Consider the following 15,552-nt stretch of genomic DNA (forward strand, 5'->3'; position numbering starts at 1 on the left):
GACATCTTGAAAACAGCGACAAGTCAGGAAATGGAAGGCGGGGAGGAATTCAGGAAAATCACAATCAGAAAAGTGGTAGGAGTAAATTGTTAGAGCTGTGGCTGACAAGTGCCAAGGTTTTGAAAGACTTTATCATATATAGTGTCTTACAAGAAATAGCTAATGAATTACACGATGCATTGGTTTGAATTTTCAAACTTCAGTTTATTTGGGATAGTACCATTAAATTGGAAGATAGTGAATGTAAATTTTTTAATTCAACATGGCAGGGACTCAGAAAATAGGAAACTACAGGTCAGTTAACTTAATATTTGTCAAAGAGAAAATGTTATTAAATATGTTACAGCAGGGCACTCTGATCAGTTTATGGTAATTGGCAGAGTCAACATAGTTTTGTGAAAGGGACTGCAACAGTTTTTTTGAAATTCATTCACAGGATGAGGGCCTCACTAGCTGTACCAGCATTTATTGCCCATTCCTAATTGCCCAGAGGGCAGTTAAGAGTCAACCGCATTGCTGTTTGTCTGGAGTCACATGCAGGCCAGATCAGGTAAGAGTGGCAGTTTCCTTCCCTAAAGGGCATTAACGAACCAGTTGTGTTTTTCTGACAATTAACAATAGTTTCATGGTCATCATTAGACTCTTCATTCCAGATTTTTTTTTTTTTAAATGGAATTCAAATTTCACCATCTGCCATGGCAGGATTTGAACCCAGATCCCCAGAATATTACCCGGGTCGCCGGAATACCAATTTAGCGATAATACCACTAGGCCATCACATCCCCCGAGTTCAAGAGGGCAGCTCAGCACCACCTTCCCATGAATTAATAAAAAAAAAATATAAGATTTCTTTTAGCAAATAAAAAGCTTTACCTGTAGCAATAATCAGGCCTGGTGCTGACTCTTTGGAAAGAATGGGCATTCTGCGAAGCTGGAAGTTCAGCAATTGACTGTAACGCTGTGCCAGATGGAGTGAACATCCTTGGTTTAACTGTAAAGAGGAAAAATATAAATTTTCTAATAATTCTAACTTATAGTTTTAAAAAAACCTGAATCATTATGGTCAGAAATTAAACCTTGGGTCCTCAAAGCACTGACTGTTAATTGCACTAAGTAATTAAGCCACCTAGATTTTTTTTGGGGTGGGGATCATTTAGCACATTGGGACATTCATTACTTTAAAGGGACTTTTATAATGCAAGCTGTTGTAGGTCCCATCCACTTCTAGTAATCCCAATTTCTAGTTTAAATAAAAAGATGAACTTATACATTCAGAAATTAAAACCTTGGGTTCTCAGTGCCCTGATTGTTTATTACATGGGACATTCATTATTTTAAAAGGTGCAATGTAACGTGAGTTCTTATTGGTTCCATTTACTCCAGTTTATTAACCTGATACAACACCATTAGGGTCAGAGCACCTCCGAGTTTGAACAGGAAAAAAAAGTATGAAAAAGAAAAATCAGTTCATGGCAGCTATCCACTGACATGCTCCAAAATATTTCTATGGAGATAAAACCTTATTTAAAATTCCTCTGCTGTCATCAATCTCTACCAACAGGCCAACGTTCGCCAACAAGGCAATATGAGTGACAAGAGTGAGAAACTAGCACAGATGGAACCATGACCGAAGAACTTTGCACCTCAAAAGAGAAAAGGCAACAACATTATAACATCATGGTGAGATAGTAGCATAGCGGCACTGACTCATACTCTGGTTGCATGGGCTCCAATCCTATCACGGTAGTTGTTGGAATTTAAAATTCAATTCATAAAAATCTAGAATTGAAAGCTAGTCCCAGTGATGGTGACCAAGGCAGCTATCAATGATTGTCACAAAAACCCCTCCGGTTACCTAATGTTCTTTTGGGAAGGAAATCTGCCATTCTTATTCAGTCTGAGCCGAGGGTGTGCATCTGAAGCCACAGAATAGGATTAACTCTTAAATGCCTCCTAGCAATGCACCCAGGTCAAAGGCAATGAGTGACAAGCAACAATGCTGGTCTTGTCAGCAACAGCCACATCCCACAATAGATTAAAGTTCTTTAAAAAAAAAAACTGTGAAAATGGTACCCGAGACTTCCTTACCTCACAGTTGATTTTAACACCATCACTACCAAAGGCTGGTGCCTGCAACAGTTCCCAGGTTCCACCTTTATCAAAAGTTATCACTGATCTCATGTTCTCCTCAGTGTAAGACCCGTTCATCTGGGTGGCAATGTAGACGCCCCGTAGTCCTTCTACACGATGAATATCTGCAAATGGCTCATTTGCAAAGTATCTGAGAATTTAAGGGGAAAAAAAAAGATTCCTTAGCAGGCAGTGGAGCTTTTTGACGAATTAACTTAGCCCTATGCATGCCAATAAATTATTGTCTATTACCAGAATTTCTGAGTTTTATAACAAGATGGAAAAAGGAATAACATATGGAGAAGAGAAGTAACTGCGACAACACTCATTTCAGCTACTTTTAATTTTGAACAGAGATCATACGAGTTACATCATGGGAACGGGAAGGAAAAATAAATCAGTCAGTCAGTCAGTCAGTCTGCAGTCTCATTTTACTTTGATGTGACCAAGGCAAAGGGAACACAGATTAATATTAATTAAAAGGTGGGGGAGGTGTGTGGGAAATATTATGCCTGATATCAGACGTTCAGCTTTCATGTAAAGATGATCATGGAATACCTTTCCAGACAGAGTGGTGAATGTGAAAACCCTGAAATCATTAAAAACCATTAGCTGCTGCAAGAAGGGGAACTGTTTAACCAAAGACCCTTCTACCAATCATATCCTCTCCATCACTACACTTCTATCATTGCATTACCAGTCTCTGGCCTACTCTTCTCACCTGATTAAAATCTTACTTTCCCACTTCTAGACTCAGCTAGCGCAATGTTCCAAAGGCTTCACTCCCTAAACTTCAGGTCTTCTAAAACCTTGCTACACAACCAATCCCACCTAGACTCCAAGATAACAAGGTGTACAGCTGGATGAACACAGCAGGCCAAGCAGCATCCTTTATCTCCACCTAGACTCCAGTTGTCTATTTATTATCCATACCCTTGCATTGGCTTCCAGGTCTCTTCCAGGACTTCAAAACTTCTAACTTAAAATTCTTATTCACACATTAACATTCTTCATTAATGAAGGGTGCACTGTTAACATCACTGAACTTGCAATCCAAAAGGCACAGACAGTTAGTTTCCTTATCTCAGAAAAGTTATTATTGTCACAGAGTGAGTGCAACAAAGGTCAACAGCCTTGTTCCCAGGTTGTTGGGATTGTCCTTTGCAGAGAGTTTGGGCAACTGGGCCTGTATTCTTCTGAATTTCAAAGAATGAGAGATAAAACATTGAAACCTACAAAAAATATTTTAAAAGGAATGGACAGGGTAGATGCAGACAAGATACTTCCCCTGCTTGGGGAATCTAGAATCAGGGGGCACAACTCTAAAAATAAGGTATTGTCATTTGAGCCCAAGATGAGGAGAAATTCTTTTACTCAGAGGGATGTGAATCTTTAGAATTCTCTACCCAAAGGAGCTCTGAAAGTTCAGTAGAAGCAGATACATTTTTGATTAACAATGGCATAACGGGTTATGGGAATTGTTATGGACCAAACAAAGCCCCTCAAAATATATTAGGAATATTAAGACCTTAACTTTTTCTTATTTTAAAGGCAACTATCAGGTGTTGCATTCCAGATGTAATTCCATTGGTTGAACTACCAGTCTTAAAGCAAAACACATTATTCATCCACTATAGTTAAAATACAACAAAAGAAAGAAGAAATTGGAATAACTTAATTCTATTGGAAAACTTACCAAAACAATAGATTATTTAACTATTAGACAGTAACTGTTCCAAGATAGTAACATCCCATAAACACACCCTTGGCAAAGACAAATTCAATAAAATAGATTGTCTCAGAGGCAGTTCTCCAGTCCAGGAGGAAACACATCAAGAGAAAACTCAGAGTAGCAAGGAAAGATATACTGCAGCATCCAAACCAGCTTCAAGACCCCAGCAACTGCCACTGAAAAACAAACTAAAAATCCTGGTTTGGTGGGAGCTTGACCCCACCCATTCAAGCTGCTTCTATTGTTCCAACAATTTTTTAAAAAAAAACCAAGGCCTCACACGTTATTTATTTTATTGGCTTTGGAGCAGACTGACCAGTACCTCTGTCACAACCTTTCTTCATTAAAAACAAAGGACAAACATATCTCTTAAAGCCATTGTTTCATCACAGAATAAAGTGGGTTAAAAAGCATTGACATGTTCAATCAGCCATGACTGTATAAAATGAATAAGGAGACTTGACACCCTGAATGGCCTACTTTTGTTCCTACGTTTCTAACATTCTGGAAACATGGTCACAAATCCCACCATAGCAGCTGGTGGATTTTAAATTTAATTAATCTGGAACATAAAAGCTAGTCATTATGACGAGGTCAACCAGCATCATTTGCTGTAAAAGCCCAAGTGGTACACCAATGTTTTTTAGTGAACAAATCGGTTATCCTTAGACTTCAGATCTAGCACAAAGTGGTCAACTTTGAACTCATATCCGAAATGGCTTTGCAAGGCACTCAGTTCAAAGGCAAATAGGAATGAGCACCAAATGCTTGCCTCGCCAGTGACATTCAAATCCAAGAAAGAAAGAAAGAAAGAAAGAAAGAAAGAAAAACGCTTAAACCACTTTTCAGCCCTATATTCCTTTCCGAACACTATTTCTCAGATTCCAGCCTTTTGCACGCCCCTTCTCCCTTTGCTTTGCACTGAAAATCTTTCCCTAACCCTTTCTTCTCTCACGCCTTTTGAAACACAAAGGTTTTCGCCATCCCACTTCCTCCTTTGGTGCAGTGCCTATTTGGTCCAATCATATCGCAAGTTCCTTGGGGATATTTTTCTATATAAAAGACACTGAAAAAATTGTAATGTGTGGCATCTTTCTGGTTGGATAAATCAAGATGGGCTGATCTCATGAAGGGGTTTTGATGATGACAAATCTTCAGCTCATCTGATCTCTTGTTGTCAATACAATCTTAATATTTACCAGAGAAATCAGGTAGATTTCTGTTGACAGATAAAAAGGCTGCATAAGTTTCATTTTTTTCTTAATAAAATGCCAATGATTCACTGCAATTTTATCCAACAAATATTTTCACGAAAACTAGCACAGACCATCTTGAAAGGTCACACTGATACCATTCAGTACTTAATTTGTGTGCCGGGGGGAAATGAAATCTCTTACCAATTCCAATCTGTTGAAAGGAAGGAAAATAAATAGCCTGGTTATGCAGCTGATGTTAAGTACTGCATTAAAACCTCTCTTTCTTTTCAGAGCATAAACAATAGAACAAGATTAAGAGCATATTTAACATGGCTTATTCAGGGCAAATGGGCAGTTTTCAATTTGGGCAGACAAAGGAGACTTTGTTTAAGTAAGTGGCATGATTACATCTTGCAGTAATTCACAGCTCTACCACAATGACTATTTCCCCACTGCATCACAAACTGTAGCTGCATTACACAAATAAAGCAGATTTCACTTCCTGAGATTTTGAAAACGTTCGACTGGGAGTAGGAGTGCGGTGCACAACCAACCATCTGAAAGTGAAATAAAATAACAGTGGGTCATTTGATGATGTTTGTTGACTTTGGGAATTCTGAACTCATCAATAAAATATACACCTTTACTATTTGCTCAGTTTGTGCCTCACTGCTAAAACAGCTTTACTAAAGCTCTTAGGGGACCTGTAGTATACTCAGTTGCAGCCAACTACATCAGAATTCAAGTGACCCCAAAAGCCAGCTTGTCAAAAAATGTTATGCTTGGATACAGAACAAGATCAAGACTGCATTTTAATATGATCTACATACAGCTATAAACTTTGGTAGACAAAGGAAACTTTAGTGGAAGAATGAAGGAGGTCAGATGCTCCTAAAATAAATCTAAATGAGATACAAAGGGAGCTAGGAATACAAACGCACACGTGTTAAAAAGGAGACAGACAGGCTGACAAGGTGATTTTAAAGAATTCACAAAGCATTGGAGTCTACTTATACAGAATGAGAATTGTAAAGCAGAGATGTTCAATTTCAATAGGGACCTTGGCTAGGCTCCACCGAGTATTTTATACATTTCTGGTCTCGCTATTTTTTAGAAAGGAAAGGGATACTTGAGAGGGTGCGATGGATGATATCAGCATTCAGATTATAATCAACAGGAAAGGCTGTACAAAGCTGGGGTACTTTCTTCTAGAACAGTGAAGCCTGGGGTTGACCAAATAGGGGTCTTTTAGTGATTATAAATGGATTCTATAAGGTAGGCAGACAAAAGGTAGTTCTAAAAGCGGAGAGGGTTGGAGATGAAAAACAAACCTAGGGACCATAACTAAAAAATAGTTCTTGATAAATTCAGTGTGGAATTTAGGAGAACCTTGTTAAGAAGAGTAGTTTAATATTTTGAACTTGCTATCCAAAACGAGATAAATAGCAATGAGGCATTTAAAGGAGGAAGCTAGACAATTACACTAAGGAGGAATCAAATGATATAATAACGGGGCAGGATGAAAACAGGTGGGAGGAGGCAGGAGTCAAGCATAAATACAGACATGGAACAGGTGGATCAAATGGACTGTTTGTGCTGTACTGCCTATATAGGTGGTGCAGTGGTTAGCACTGCTGCCTCACAGCACCAGGGACACGGGTGCAACCTCAGCCCCAGGCAGCTGTCTGTGTGGAGTTTGCACATTCTCCCCATGTCTGCGTGGGTTTCCTCGAGTGCTCTGGTTTCCTCCCACAGTCCAAAGGTATGCAGGTTAGGCGGATTGGTCACGCTATATTATCCACAGTGTCCAGAGATGCGCAGGCTAGCTGGATTAGCCATGAGAAATGTAGAATTACAGGGATAGGGGAGGGGGATGGGTATGGTTGGGATGTTCTTTGGAGGGTCGGTGTTGACTTGATGGGCTGAATGGCCTGCTTCCATACTGTAAGGATTCTATGATATAATTGTCTAGGTCCAGGCTAAAATAAACAGAGGTACAGGGTACTACATTGTCCTGACTGCTTCCTGGTTGGAGGAAAGGAAAATTATTTGAGCCAAAAGATCCTGATTATCCAGCGTTATTATGACTGTGCTTGCATAGAGATGGGCTAAGATTGGGGGCTTGCTCACCATACAACAGTATGTCAGTATTCACGTGCCACAAAGTGAGAAATAACCACCTTGTCAAGATCAAGGGTAGCTAGTGCTTCCAGATCCATACTTTATAGAAACCAATCCCTGCAGGATAGGTATACAGAACAAAAAGAACGAAAAAAGAGCATCTTATGACCATCTATAAATTTACTTTATCAAAATCTGTCTATTACACATCAACCTACCCAACAGATAAACTTCCAACCATTAAACTAAATCTCAGCAAATGGAGTTGAAAATCAAATGTCATTGTCAAACCTTTTATTACCCAGAATTTAAATTTTACTTTATTTTACAAGAAACAGAAATCAGTGGAAAATCTCAACAGGTCTGGCAGCATCTATGGAGAGAAAACAGAGTTAACGTTTTGGATCCGATGACCCTTCTTCAGAACATTCTTCTGATTAAGGGTCACTGGACCCGGAACATTAACTATGCTTTCTCTCCACAGATGCTGCCAGAAATTTTCCAGTAATTTTTGTTTTTGTTTTTGATTTCCAGCATCTGCAGTTCTTTGTATTTTTTTTGTTTAGCATTTATTACATTTTATGTTTCTAACAAACTCCTGCACTGCAGAGAACATTGACTCAAGTTGCATTTTATTTGCATAAATTTTCCCATTAAGCTGCACTTGCACCACGCTGGAGTCCTGAACTGTGAAGAATTCCCCTTAACGATATCCACGTTTAATCACCATTGATGGCTATGTTTCCAACTGCAAGGGCTGAGGCCCTGGAATTCCATCTCTAAACATCTTTGTCTCACTTTCACCCTGTAACATACTGTTTGGAATCTACCTCTGACCTAACTTTTGGTCATCGGACTATCTCCTTAATTGGCTCAGTTCCATACTTGGTTTTATAATGCTCCTGTGAAGCACCTTGGAACATTTCATCACACTGAATAAGCACAAGTTATTGCTATTCTAAAGGTGAACTAACTGCAAGGTTTCATAAGAATGTTTACTAGCTCCTTAACCCTTTTCCTGAGAAAATATCCAATATCCACAGTATACCTCCGTCATATGATTTGGTCAGACCAATTAGCTTACTGAAACTCAATTGGTTCATAGTCTCTTCACACATCTAATTTTGTAATTTCCTTCTTTAAAGCAAGGCTTAAACTTTAAAATTATCAGAGGCTCATTCAAAAACGTGCAAGTTTACATTGCAAATTCCATGAATGGAGCCAAAATTATAAAACAAAATCTGTGTGTTGGCATATTAAGTGTTTACTAGACTGATGTAAAATTGTATTATCTACCATTTTAACCAAAAAACCTTGTACTTTAACTTCTTAAAATTCCTTCGATATTATATTGCAAGTGGTTTCACCGATTCATATAATCAAAGTCAAAATTCACCTGGACTAAGCTAGATCATTTTAGCATGTGTATGTGGTCAAACTCAAGTCACAAGTCAACATCAGCAACCAAACTTTCACAACATCTTAAAACTGGCTTCACAGCCAATAAAGTGCATTTGAAGTGCAGTCACTGTTGTGATGCTGGGAAACATGGGGGTGGGTTGGGGGAGAAGGAAGAGGTGTTGTTTCTCACACAACAATGCATCTCCAACAGTGGACCCCTGATGTTTCAGCCTAAATTGCATGCTGAAACTTTGAGTGAATTAGATGTTTCCAAGCAAAAACCAATTCAGGAGTGAGCATGCTACCACAAGATCTACAGTAACATCTTCTGTGGAGTCCACAGTGGAATTATTGTGCTGCAACTGATTTTAGTTTGGGAGAAACACCTCTCAGAAATGGAATTTTAATTGTATAGTATTAGATAAAGTAGATGCTGCCAACAAAATGAATCAAATGATAAAAACAGTATTCAATGTAATTTGTTAAACCATTGTTTGAAGTGGGTTGTGCAAGAGACAACTCTCCTATATTGTGATACTATCAATCTGAATTCAATTAATTAGCTATATTTTCATCACCTTGAAAGTAGGCTGTCAAACTATATTAAAACAAGATTGAAATATGATAAAACATTGCTATTTTAACCAGCATAACACATCTGAATTATAGGTCAGTCCCTCAGTCAAAACAGCATAAAAAGACATTATAAGCATTTGTCTGTTAATATTTGGGCAACTAAATTCAAATATACGTCACATTTTCCCCTGTTATACACAAACTACAAAACAAAAGGTTACTAGTAATATAAACAAGATAACTGCTCAGTATTCCAAAATTGCTGATAGCACATTGAGCAATCACAGTACAGCAACTGTGGTAATGCAATTTTAACCAAAGGTTCTTAGATGACGGAGATAGGGTGACACGAGGAAGAATACCATTCTGGGTTTCATATTCAAATCTGGACAACGATAGGGTAAATCACATGGAATCTGGGCAATCTGAATGCAGGTCTTTGCAAGCAACATCAAGCCCACAGTGCGAACTGGACAACCAATACAAAATCTATGAAATAAAACTCTTACATTTTAGAGGAAGGTGCATTGCTCAGTAACATCCAACAAAGTGTAACTTCCTTCCTAATTTGTGCTAGGTTCTCAGATTGGTTGCACACCGACAGCATCAAATCAATAATATTTTTCAGTGAAAATGTGCATACGTAATACATGTTTTGGTTTTATTCTTGCAAGCACAAAGGTTTATGTACATACCTCACGAGAGTTGTACTTCCGGCACCTTCTGGACTGTAATACAGTACATTTGCCAGAGAAAGGGAAAATTTCAGGCCCTCTGCTTCAGAGATATAGAGATTGGTCACATTACTGTTGACATTGACACAAACAAACACCTGATCTTCCGATGCATCAGCCACATAATACTCCTGAAGAACGTGCAAAATAAAAATTAGATCAAGTGTTTGACGTTGGTTTGTAAAAACAAAGTAATATTTATATTTTATAATTTATACTGCATTAACCTACAAAAGGTTTCATTCATTTATTTATTGCTAGAAACATACAACAGCAGGTTATAATAGTGGAGCTAATTAATATGATGCTGATAAACATTTCCCCAAGGGATAAGGACAGAGATTAAGCCCTCACATATTGATAAACACAAATAGAAGGAAGAAAGAGGTGAGAAAATAAATGAAATAAAACTGGAGAATGTAATTCAACTTCTTAACAAAAACAATCTTGTTCAGTTTCACACCTTCTTCCCTCATTTTAGAACATTCTGCTAACATATTTAAGCTGGTGCTTCAGTTATGAAACTTTTACTGATCTATTCACAACTGGTAGCGATGTACTCAACAATAAGAAAAAAAAAATACTAGTAACTCAGGACATTAGTGTACCCATGTGTATCAGAGTTAACCAGCGTGTGCATAATCTTGTATTTTTAGGATGGCCTTATGTTTCCAGGAAATTATGTTTCTCTAGTCTAAAACACATTTCATCAAAGGATGTATATTAACTCTTTGATTATTACATTAGATGTTCATAATTCTCAACACTCACCTCTATATGATATCTTGTGAGGAAGTGTGCTCGTTTCATGGGTTTCCGATTGTATGAGACCCATAACTGTACTGTCACTGGGTCACTGCTCCCTAGGAGATGCTACAAACAGAAATAGTGGAATTTCAACTACAACCTGTAAGGGAACAGTAATTTCCCCACTCCACCTTTAAAAAGATTAACTATAGCAGTTATCTCCTCACTGTACAATTTAGTTTTTATTTCAAAACAGTCTACTGCAAAGCAAAATTTCTTGATCGAAACATGTACTGTCATTTGAAGTAGAGTATCAAAACTATTTGGCTTCAGAAGCTATTTACCTGCATACTAACGGAATCTAAGAGGGTACATGGAATTCATGCTCCATGAACTACTTATACCTCAGATGTCAATGCATTTTTGATGCCCTGGTTCAATATTGTTGCAATTTTGCAGGTTTGCAAACTTCAAACAGGATTAAACATTAAGAAATAAGCACAAATAAGGATGAAGTTGCTTGGACTTCTGAGCCAAATTGCCATTGTCTCCTGTAGCCTACAATCTCTTGCAGGTGTCCTTTGTTTCGGAAGGGTATAGAGGCTCAGATCTTTAGAGGCAGGCTGCTTTTCAGGTTCCCTTCGTTTTGTGTCATATTTTCCACTGGGAAGCTGTGTATGGCATAACAGTTTTTACTGTACTCTTCTTTATATATCAGGACAATCTATAATGGAGGACACATTTGGAAAAAAAAACTAGAATATTCAGTAAATCTGGAACTCAGTGAGACAAGATCCAACTTGGATTTCAATGGTAGAAAGAAAAAAAAACTTAAAAAAGGGTATCATTGTTTTGAAATAATAATAATAATAATAATAAAAAATGTCTAGAAAGACTTGGAGGTTAAGCAACCCCTGTGGAGACAAACAGAATTAATGTTGCAGTTCAATAACCTTTCTTCAGAATTGGAGAGAAAAGAAATGCAGTTGGCGGTGGTGGCCAAGTGGGGCTGGGGAAAAAAAAAAAAGAGAAGCTAGGTCATATGGAGGAGGCCAGGGGACTTTAAATAACAAAGTATTCCATGGTGCAAAGGCTGAAAAGACTCGTCATGGATATAGTGAGGAAATGAAGAAAGGCTGGGTGTCCAAGTTGTGGTTTGTGGCTCTTGTAACATTATTAAAATTGAAGGCTGATTGAAGTTATGAAATTTAAAATTAAAATGCTACAATTAGATACAACTGATGCCAGTGACGTTGGGAGATTGTGTAGCCACAAATTCCAGGTTCCAGTCAGAGACCAGCTCCATGCTCACACAAACTTATATCAGGTACTAAGAACAGGACAGTTTCCTGGTCAGCCTTTCTTAATGCAAGTGGCACCCCACCCCACCAAGCTATAGCTTCTGATGACAGGCTCACAACCTGTTTCAGGCAAAGTCTAGTTACAGAAACAGATGCAAACATGCTTTGTCCACCTCATATCACTAGGTGGAAGAAGGGAAACCTATGCTGTAACTACAGGGTACCTATCTGCAAAGGTGAAGCACTTGCAATATATTTCACAAAACAATTTCATCTTGCAGTTGATTAAGAATGGCAAGTTTACTCAAACATTAACAGCAAGTCTGCAACATTGTTAATTAACAATCTGTAGAAGACTGAGCACAGAAACATTTTAAAAATAACCCAATCGAAATTAATCACAATTAAACCACCAGGTGGCACTCTAATGACAAAATACCACACATTCATCAAACCAGCACTTGCTTCTTTTCCCAGTAAAGACCAATGTCAATGTCATTCGTTAAAAAGCTTACAAAATCTCAGACTGGTATTGGTAGTTTTGGTAGGAATAAAGCAACAACAGAAAATAAATCAGCTTGAAGTATCGATCTGCTTGGGGATAAGATGGTTTGCAGCCCAATCTTACAATCAATAGCCACTTTGATCTGAATCGGAGTAGATTTGACCAGCTTAGTTTTGGCAATGAATCAGGTGGCTCAACATTTGTTAATCAATTTTTTTTACTAAAATGCAGAGAGGCCATATTATAAATTTCATCTGGATTTCCTATTGGCAACTATTTATCAATCAAAATCCACAAATGAACATGTGCAGGCCATTAAAATTCCCATGTGGTTGGTCCCATTCAAACCCAGTGATGTTTCTGGAATGCAGTAATTGCAAAACAGGAGGTGTACCATTCGTAATACTCACGATCGTACAGCAAATGCTATACAATTGTGGAATCACATCCAAGATTGGCATTAGAATTACACCACAACAAATTTAAAGATGATGATTTGTCAGGCTTGCAATGTGGCTCACTTGCATTTGTTAGAAGTTACATATTCTTATACAAGGACCTATCCCTCACAGGAAGAGGCAACGTTTCCAGGTATTATTTTTAAAAAAAGCATGAAATAAGACCAATGCACTCTCAACGGTAACATCTTGATCAGAGACAATTTTCCAAACAATCAGCAGCCTTTTTTCATGCAATACAAATTGTTGCACCGTTTGAAATTTGACATTCTTGCAATGTGTCCAATGCATACAAGGTAAAAAAATCTGACAATGTCTCCCTTTTCAGCAATACTCAAATTCAGTGCTACCAAACAATTATTTGTCTCAAGCTTCCTTGCTTTATTCCATCCATACTTTATTAGAATCAGCAGCCTTGGTTCAGTAGTAACGATTATACCTGAGCAAGAAGTTTATAGTTCACTTCAGAGTTGAAAGCACTTTTGAAACATGCTTGGGACCACAAAGTATCTTACACTATTTTAGGTCTATGAAAAACACTGCTAATCAATGTTAGCTTGAGGGCAAGTTAGAAAGTCGATGAGACTGATACCCAGGGTAAATACAGCCACTGACTCCAAGAGGATGATTATGCCCACAGCATTACAGTAGTAAACAGACATTTCATTAATATATAATATCCAGTGTTTACAGAAACAGATAAACAAGCTATGTGACAGAAACAAAAAAAACTTTCACAGAAGCTAAACACTCAACTATGATAATTATGTCAAATCTAATGCTACATTGGAACTACTGAATTAAATTTCATTTTTAATAGTTTGCATAAAATTTCAGCACAGATGAGAAAAATATTCATCCTTCCTGCATCCATTTAAAAAAAAACTCTCAGACATCACTTGACTCATAATTCAGCAATAAATTGTGAACATCAAATCGCTCAGTGCAGTTAGCATTTTAACCTTCATTAGCTACTTTAAGTGCATTACATGAGCCATTTTAAGGAGCTCGTTTATATAGAAAAAAAAAATTAAATCAGCTAGAGATTTTATAGATGCTTATCAAACCCTGTGCACAAAAGGAATAAACCAACCTCTTTTTAATTAATGAGTGTTTATTTTTGTCCCAAATTCTACCTGACAGGCTTACAGCATTATTGTTGTAAGTAGATAATTATACACTGTAATAAGAATGCAAATTTAAATGTTCTACACAAGCTAGGCATGAAATGGAATAATATTTCAAGAGACATACAAAGGAAGCTTACACTCCTTGAATCCACCTTCTGACTTTTTAAAATAGGATTGAAAATATATAGGCTTCTGTTTACTCAAAACTGTTCCATGACTTGGACAGTGGCTTTAGTGCCAAACAGTGCAGTTAAAGGGTTGCTAGGAGGCTGTTACTGATAGGTCACTATGCCGATGTATTTACTGCAAGTGCTTTTGTTTAGACACTGTTGTAAGAAAATACAAACCTGCATTCAGCAGCTACATGTCCTCAATAATCTTCTCTCTACTACCATGTACACTGAGAAAACAATGTGAAACCTAATAAAATGGTATGAAATGCCAAACCAGTATTTACAGCATTCCCAACATCGAATTATTGTGGATTTAAATCAGCACGAGAACATTTTATGCCACTACTCCTTGAAAGCTAGTTTTGTACCGACTGCAGTTGGTACTAATTATGGAGGAATATTTATTGCCTTGTCAAGTTAGCAGAAATGCAAGTTATGAAGTGAAAGCAGCAAAGGTTTCTCTCTAACAGAAGTCTCAAAAGGAAATGCTAGCAATTAATGTCACAGCCTACAATAAACCACCTCCATAAGTTAGATGAGTTTTTAGTGCAGCGCTGTATTTGTCGTCAACAACTGTATCTGACAAGATAAGCTATGGAACAACATTAAAATGAAAAATCAGCAAGCTTGCACATAAATAAGCTCCAGAGCAGCCAAATGAAAGTTCAGCAAGTGCTTTTCAATCAAGCATGGAAGCATGCAGCTGAGGGACGGATTGTGATTTTTTTTTTTTTTTTTTTTAAATGCACTAGCACGCAAATACCCTCAACTCTGCCAACCCATTATTGTATATATGGGTAGAAATGAAAAGGTGGTCAAGTATAAAAGCGTACAGTTGAAACAACTGCAAGCTAGAAAGAAAGACAGCAAAAACAACAAAGTATTATGTCTCTATCTAGTTGTTTCCATTAGGGTCTTGTGCTGTAGTGATAGTGTTGTTGTATCTGGGCCAGAAGGTTTTGATTCTATTCCTATTGTATCCTGACATGTCACAACATGTCCAAACAGATTGATTAAAAAAAACTCTTGCTGGGCACCATAGCCGAGTGGGTTAAACTGCTTGCCTAGTAAATAGGAGATCCTGAGTTTATAATCTCAGTGGTGCCCCTACCTTCATTTAAGAGGATCTTACGGCACAGTTGTGGTGCCCCTACCTCTGAGCGAGAAGATTCAGGTTCGGGGCAGGGCAGGGAGAGCACAGTGGCTCAGCTGGTAGCACTATTGCCTCGTAGCACCAGGGACCCCGGGTTTGATTCCACCCTTGATCGACTGTGTGGAGTTTGCACAACTATTAAGAAATTTTATTTATTGAGTAATCTAGATTCAAGTAAATAAAATTTCTTAATAG

General features: G+C 37.8%; 1 protein-coding gene across 3 annotated transcripts in view; it reads right to left on the minus strand.

The window, feature by feature from the left end:
- sorl1 (sortilin-related receptor, L(DLR class) A repeats containing) overlaps nucleotides 1-15,552 on the minus strand; it is a 161,074-nt gene that overhangs the window by 81,123 nt on the left and 64,399 nt on the right. For 2 of the 3 annotated variants that reach the window (XM_048615468.1, XM_020526950.2), the window contains exons 8-11: nucleotides 10,662-10,763; nucleotides 9,852-10,021; nucleotides 2,089-2,281; nucleotides 874-991 (exon numbers count right to left, since the gene is read on the minus strand). In XM_048615468.1, the coding sequence (XP_048471425.1) occupies nucleotides 874-991; nucleotides 2,089-2,281; nucleotides 9,852-10,021; nucleotides 10,662-10,763 (583 nt within the window). Of the gene's footprint in view, nucleotides 1-873; nucleotides 992-2,088; nucleotides 2,282-9,851; nucleotides 10,022-10,661; nucleotides 10,764-14,378; nucleotides 14,432-15,552 lie in introns of all 3 variants that reach the window. The other variant, XM_048615469.1, reaches the window with a different exon arrangement.

Source organism: Rhincodon typus, chromosome 32 (assembly GCF_021869965.1).
Source record: "Rhincodon typus isolate 14 chromosome 32, sRhiTyp1.1, whole genome shotgun sequence".
NCBI classification, from domain to species: Eukaryota; Metazoa; Chordata; class Chondrichthyes; order Orectolobiformes; family Rhincodontidae; genus Rhincodon; species Rhincodon typus.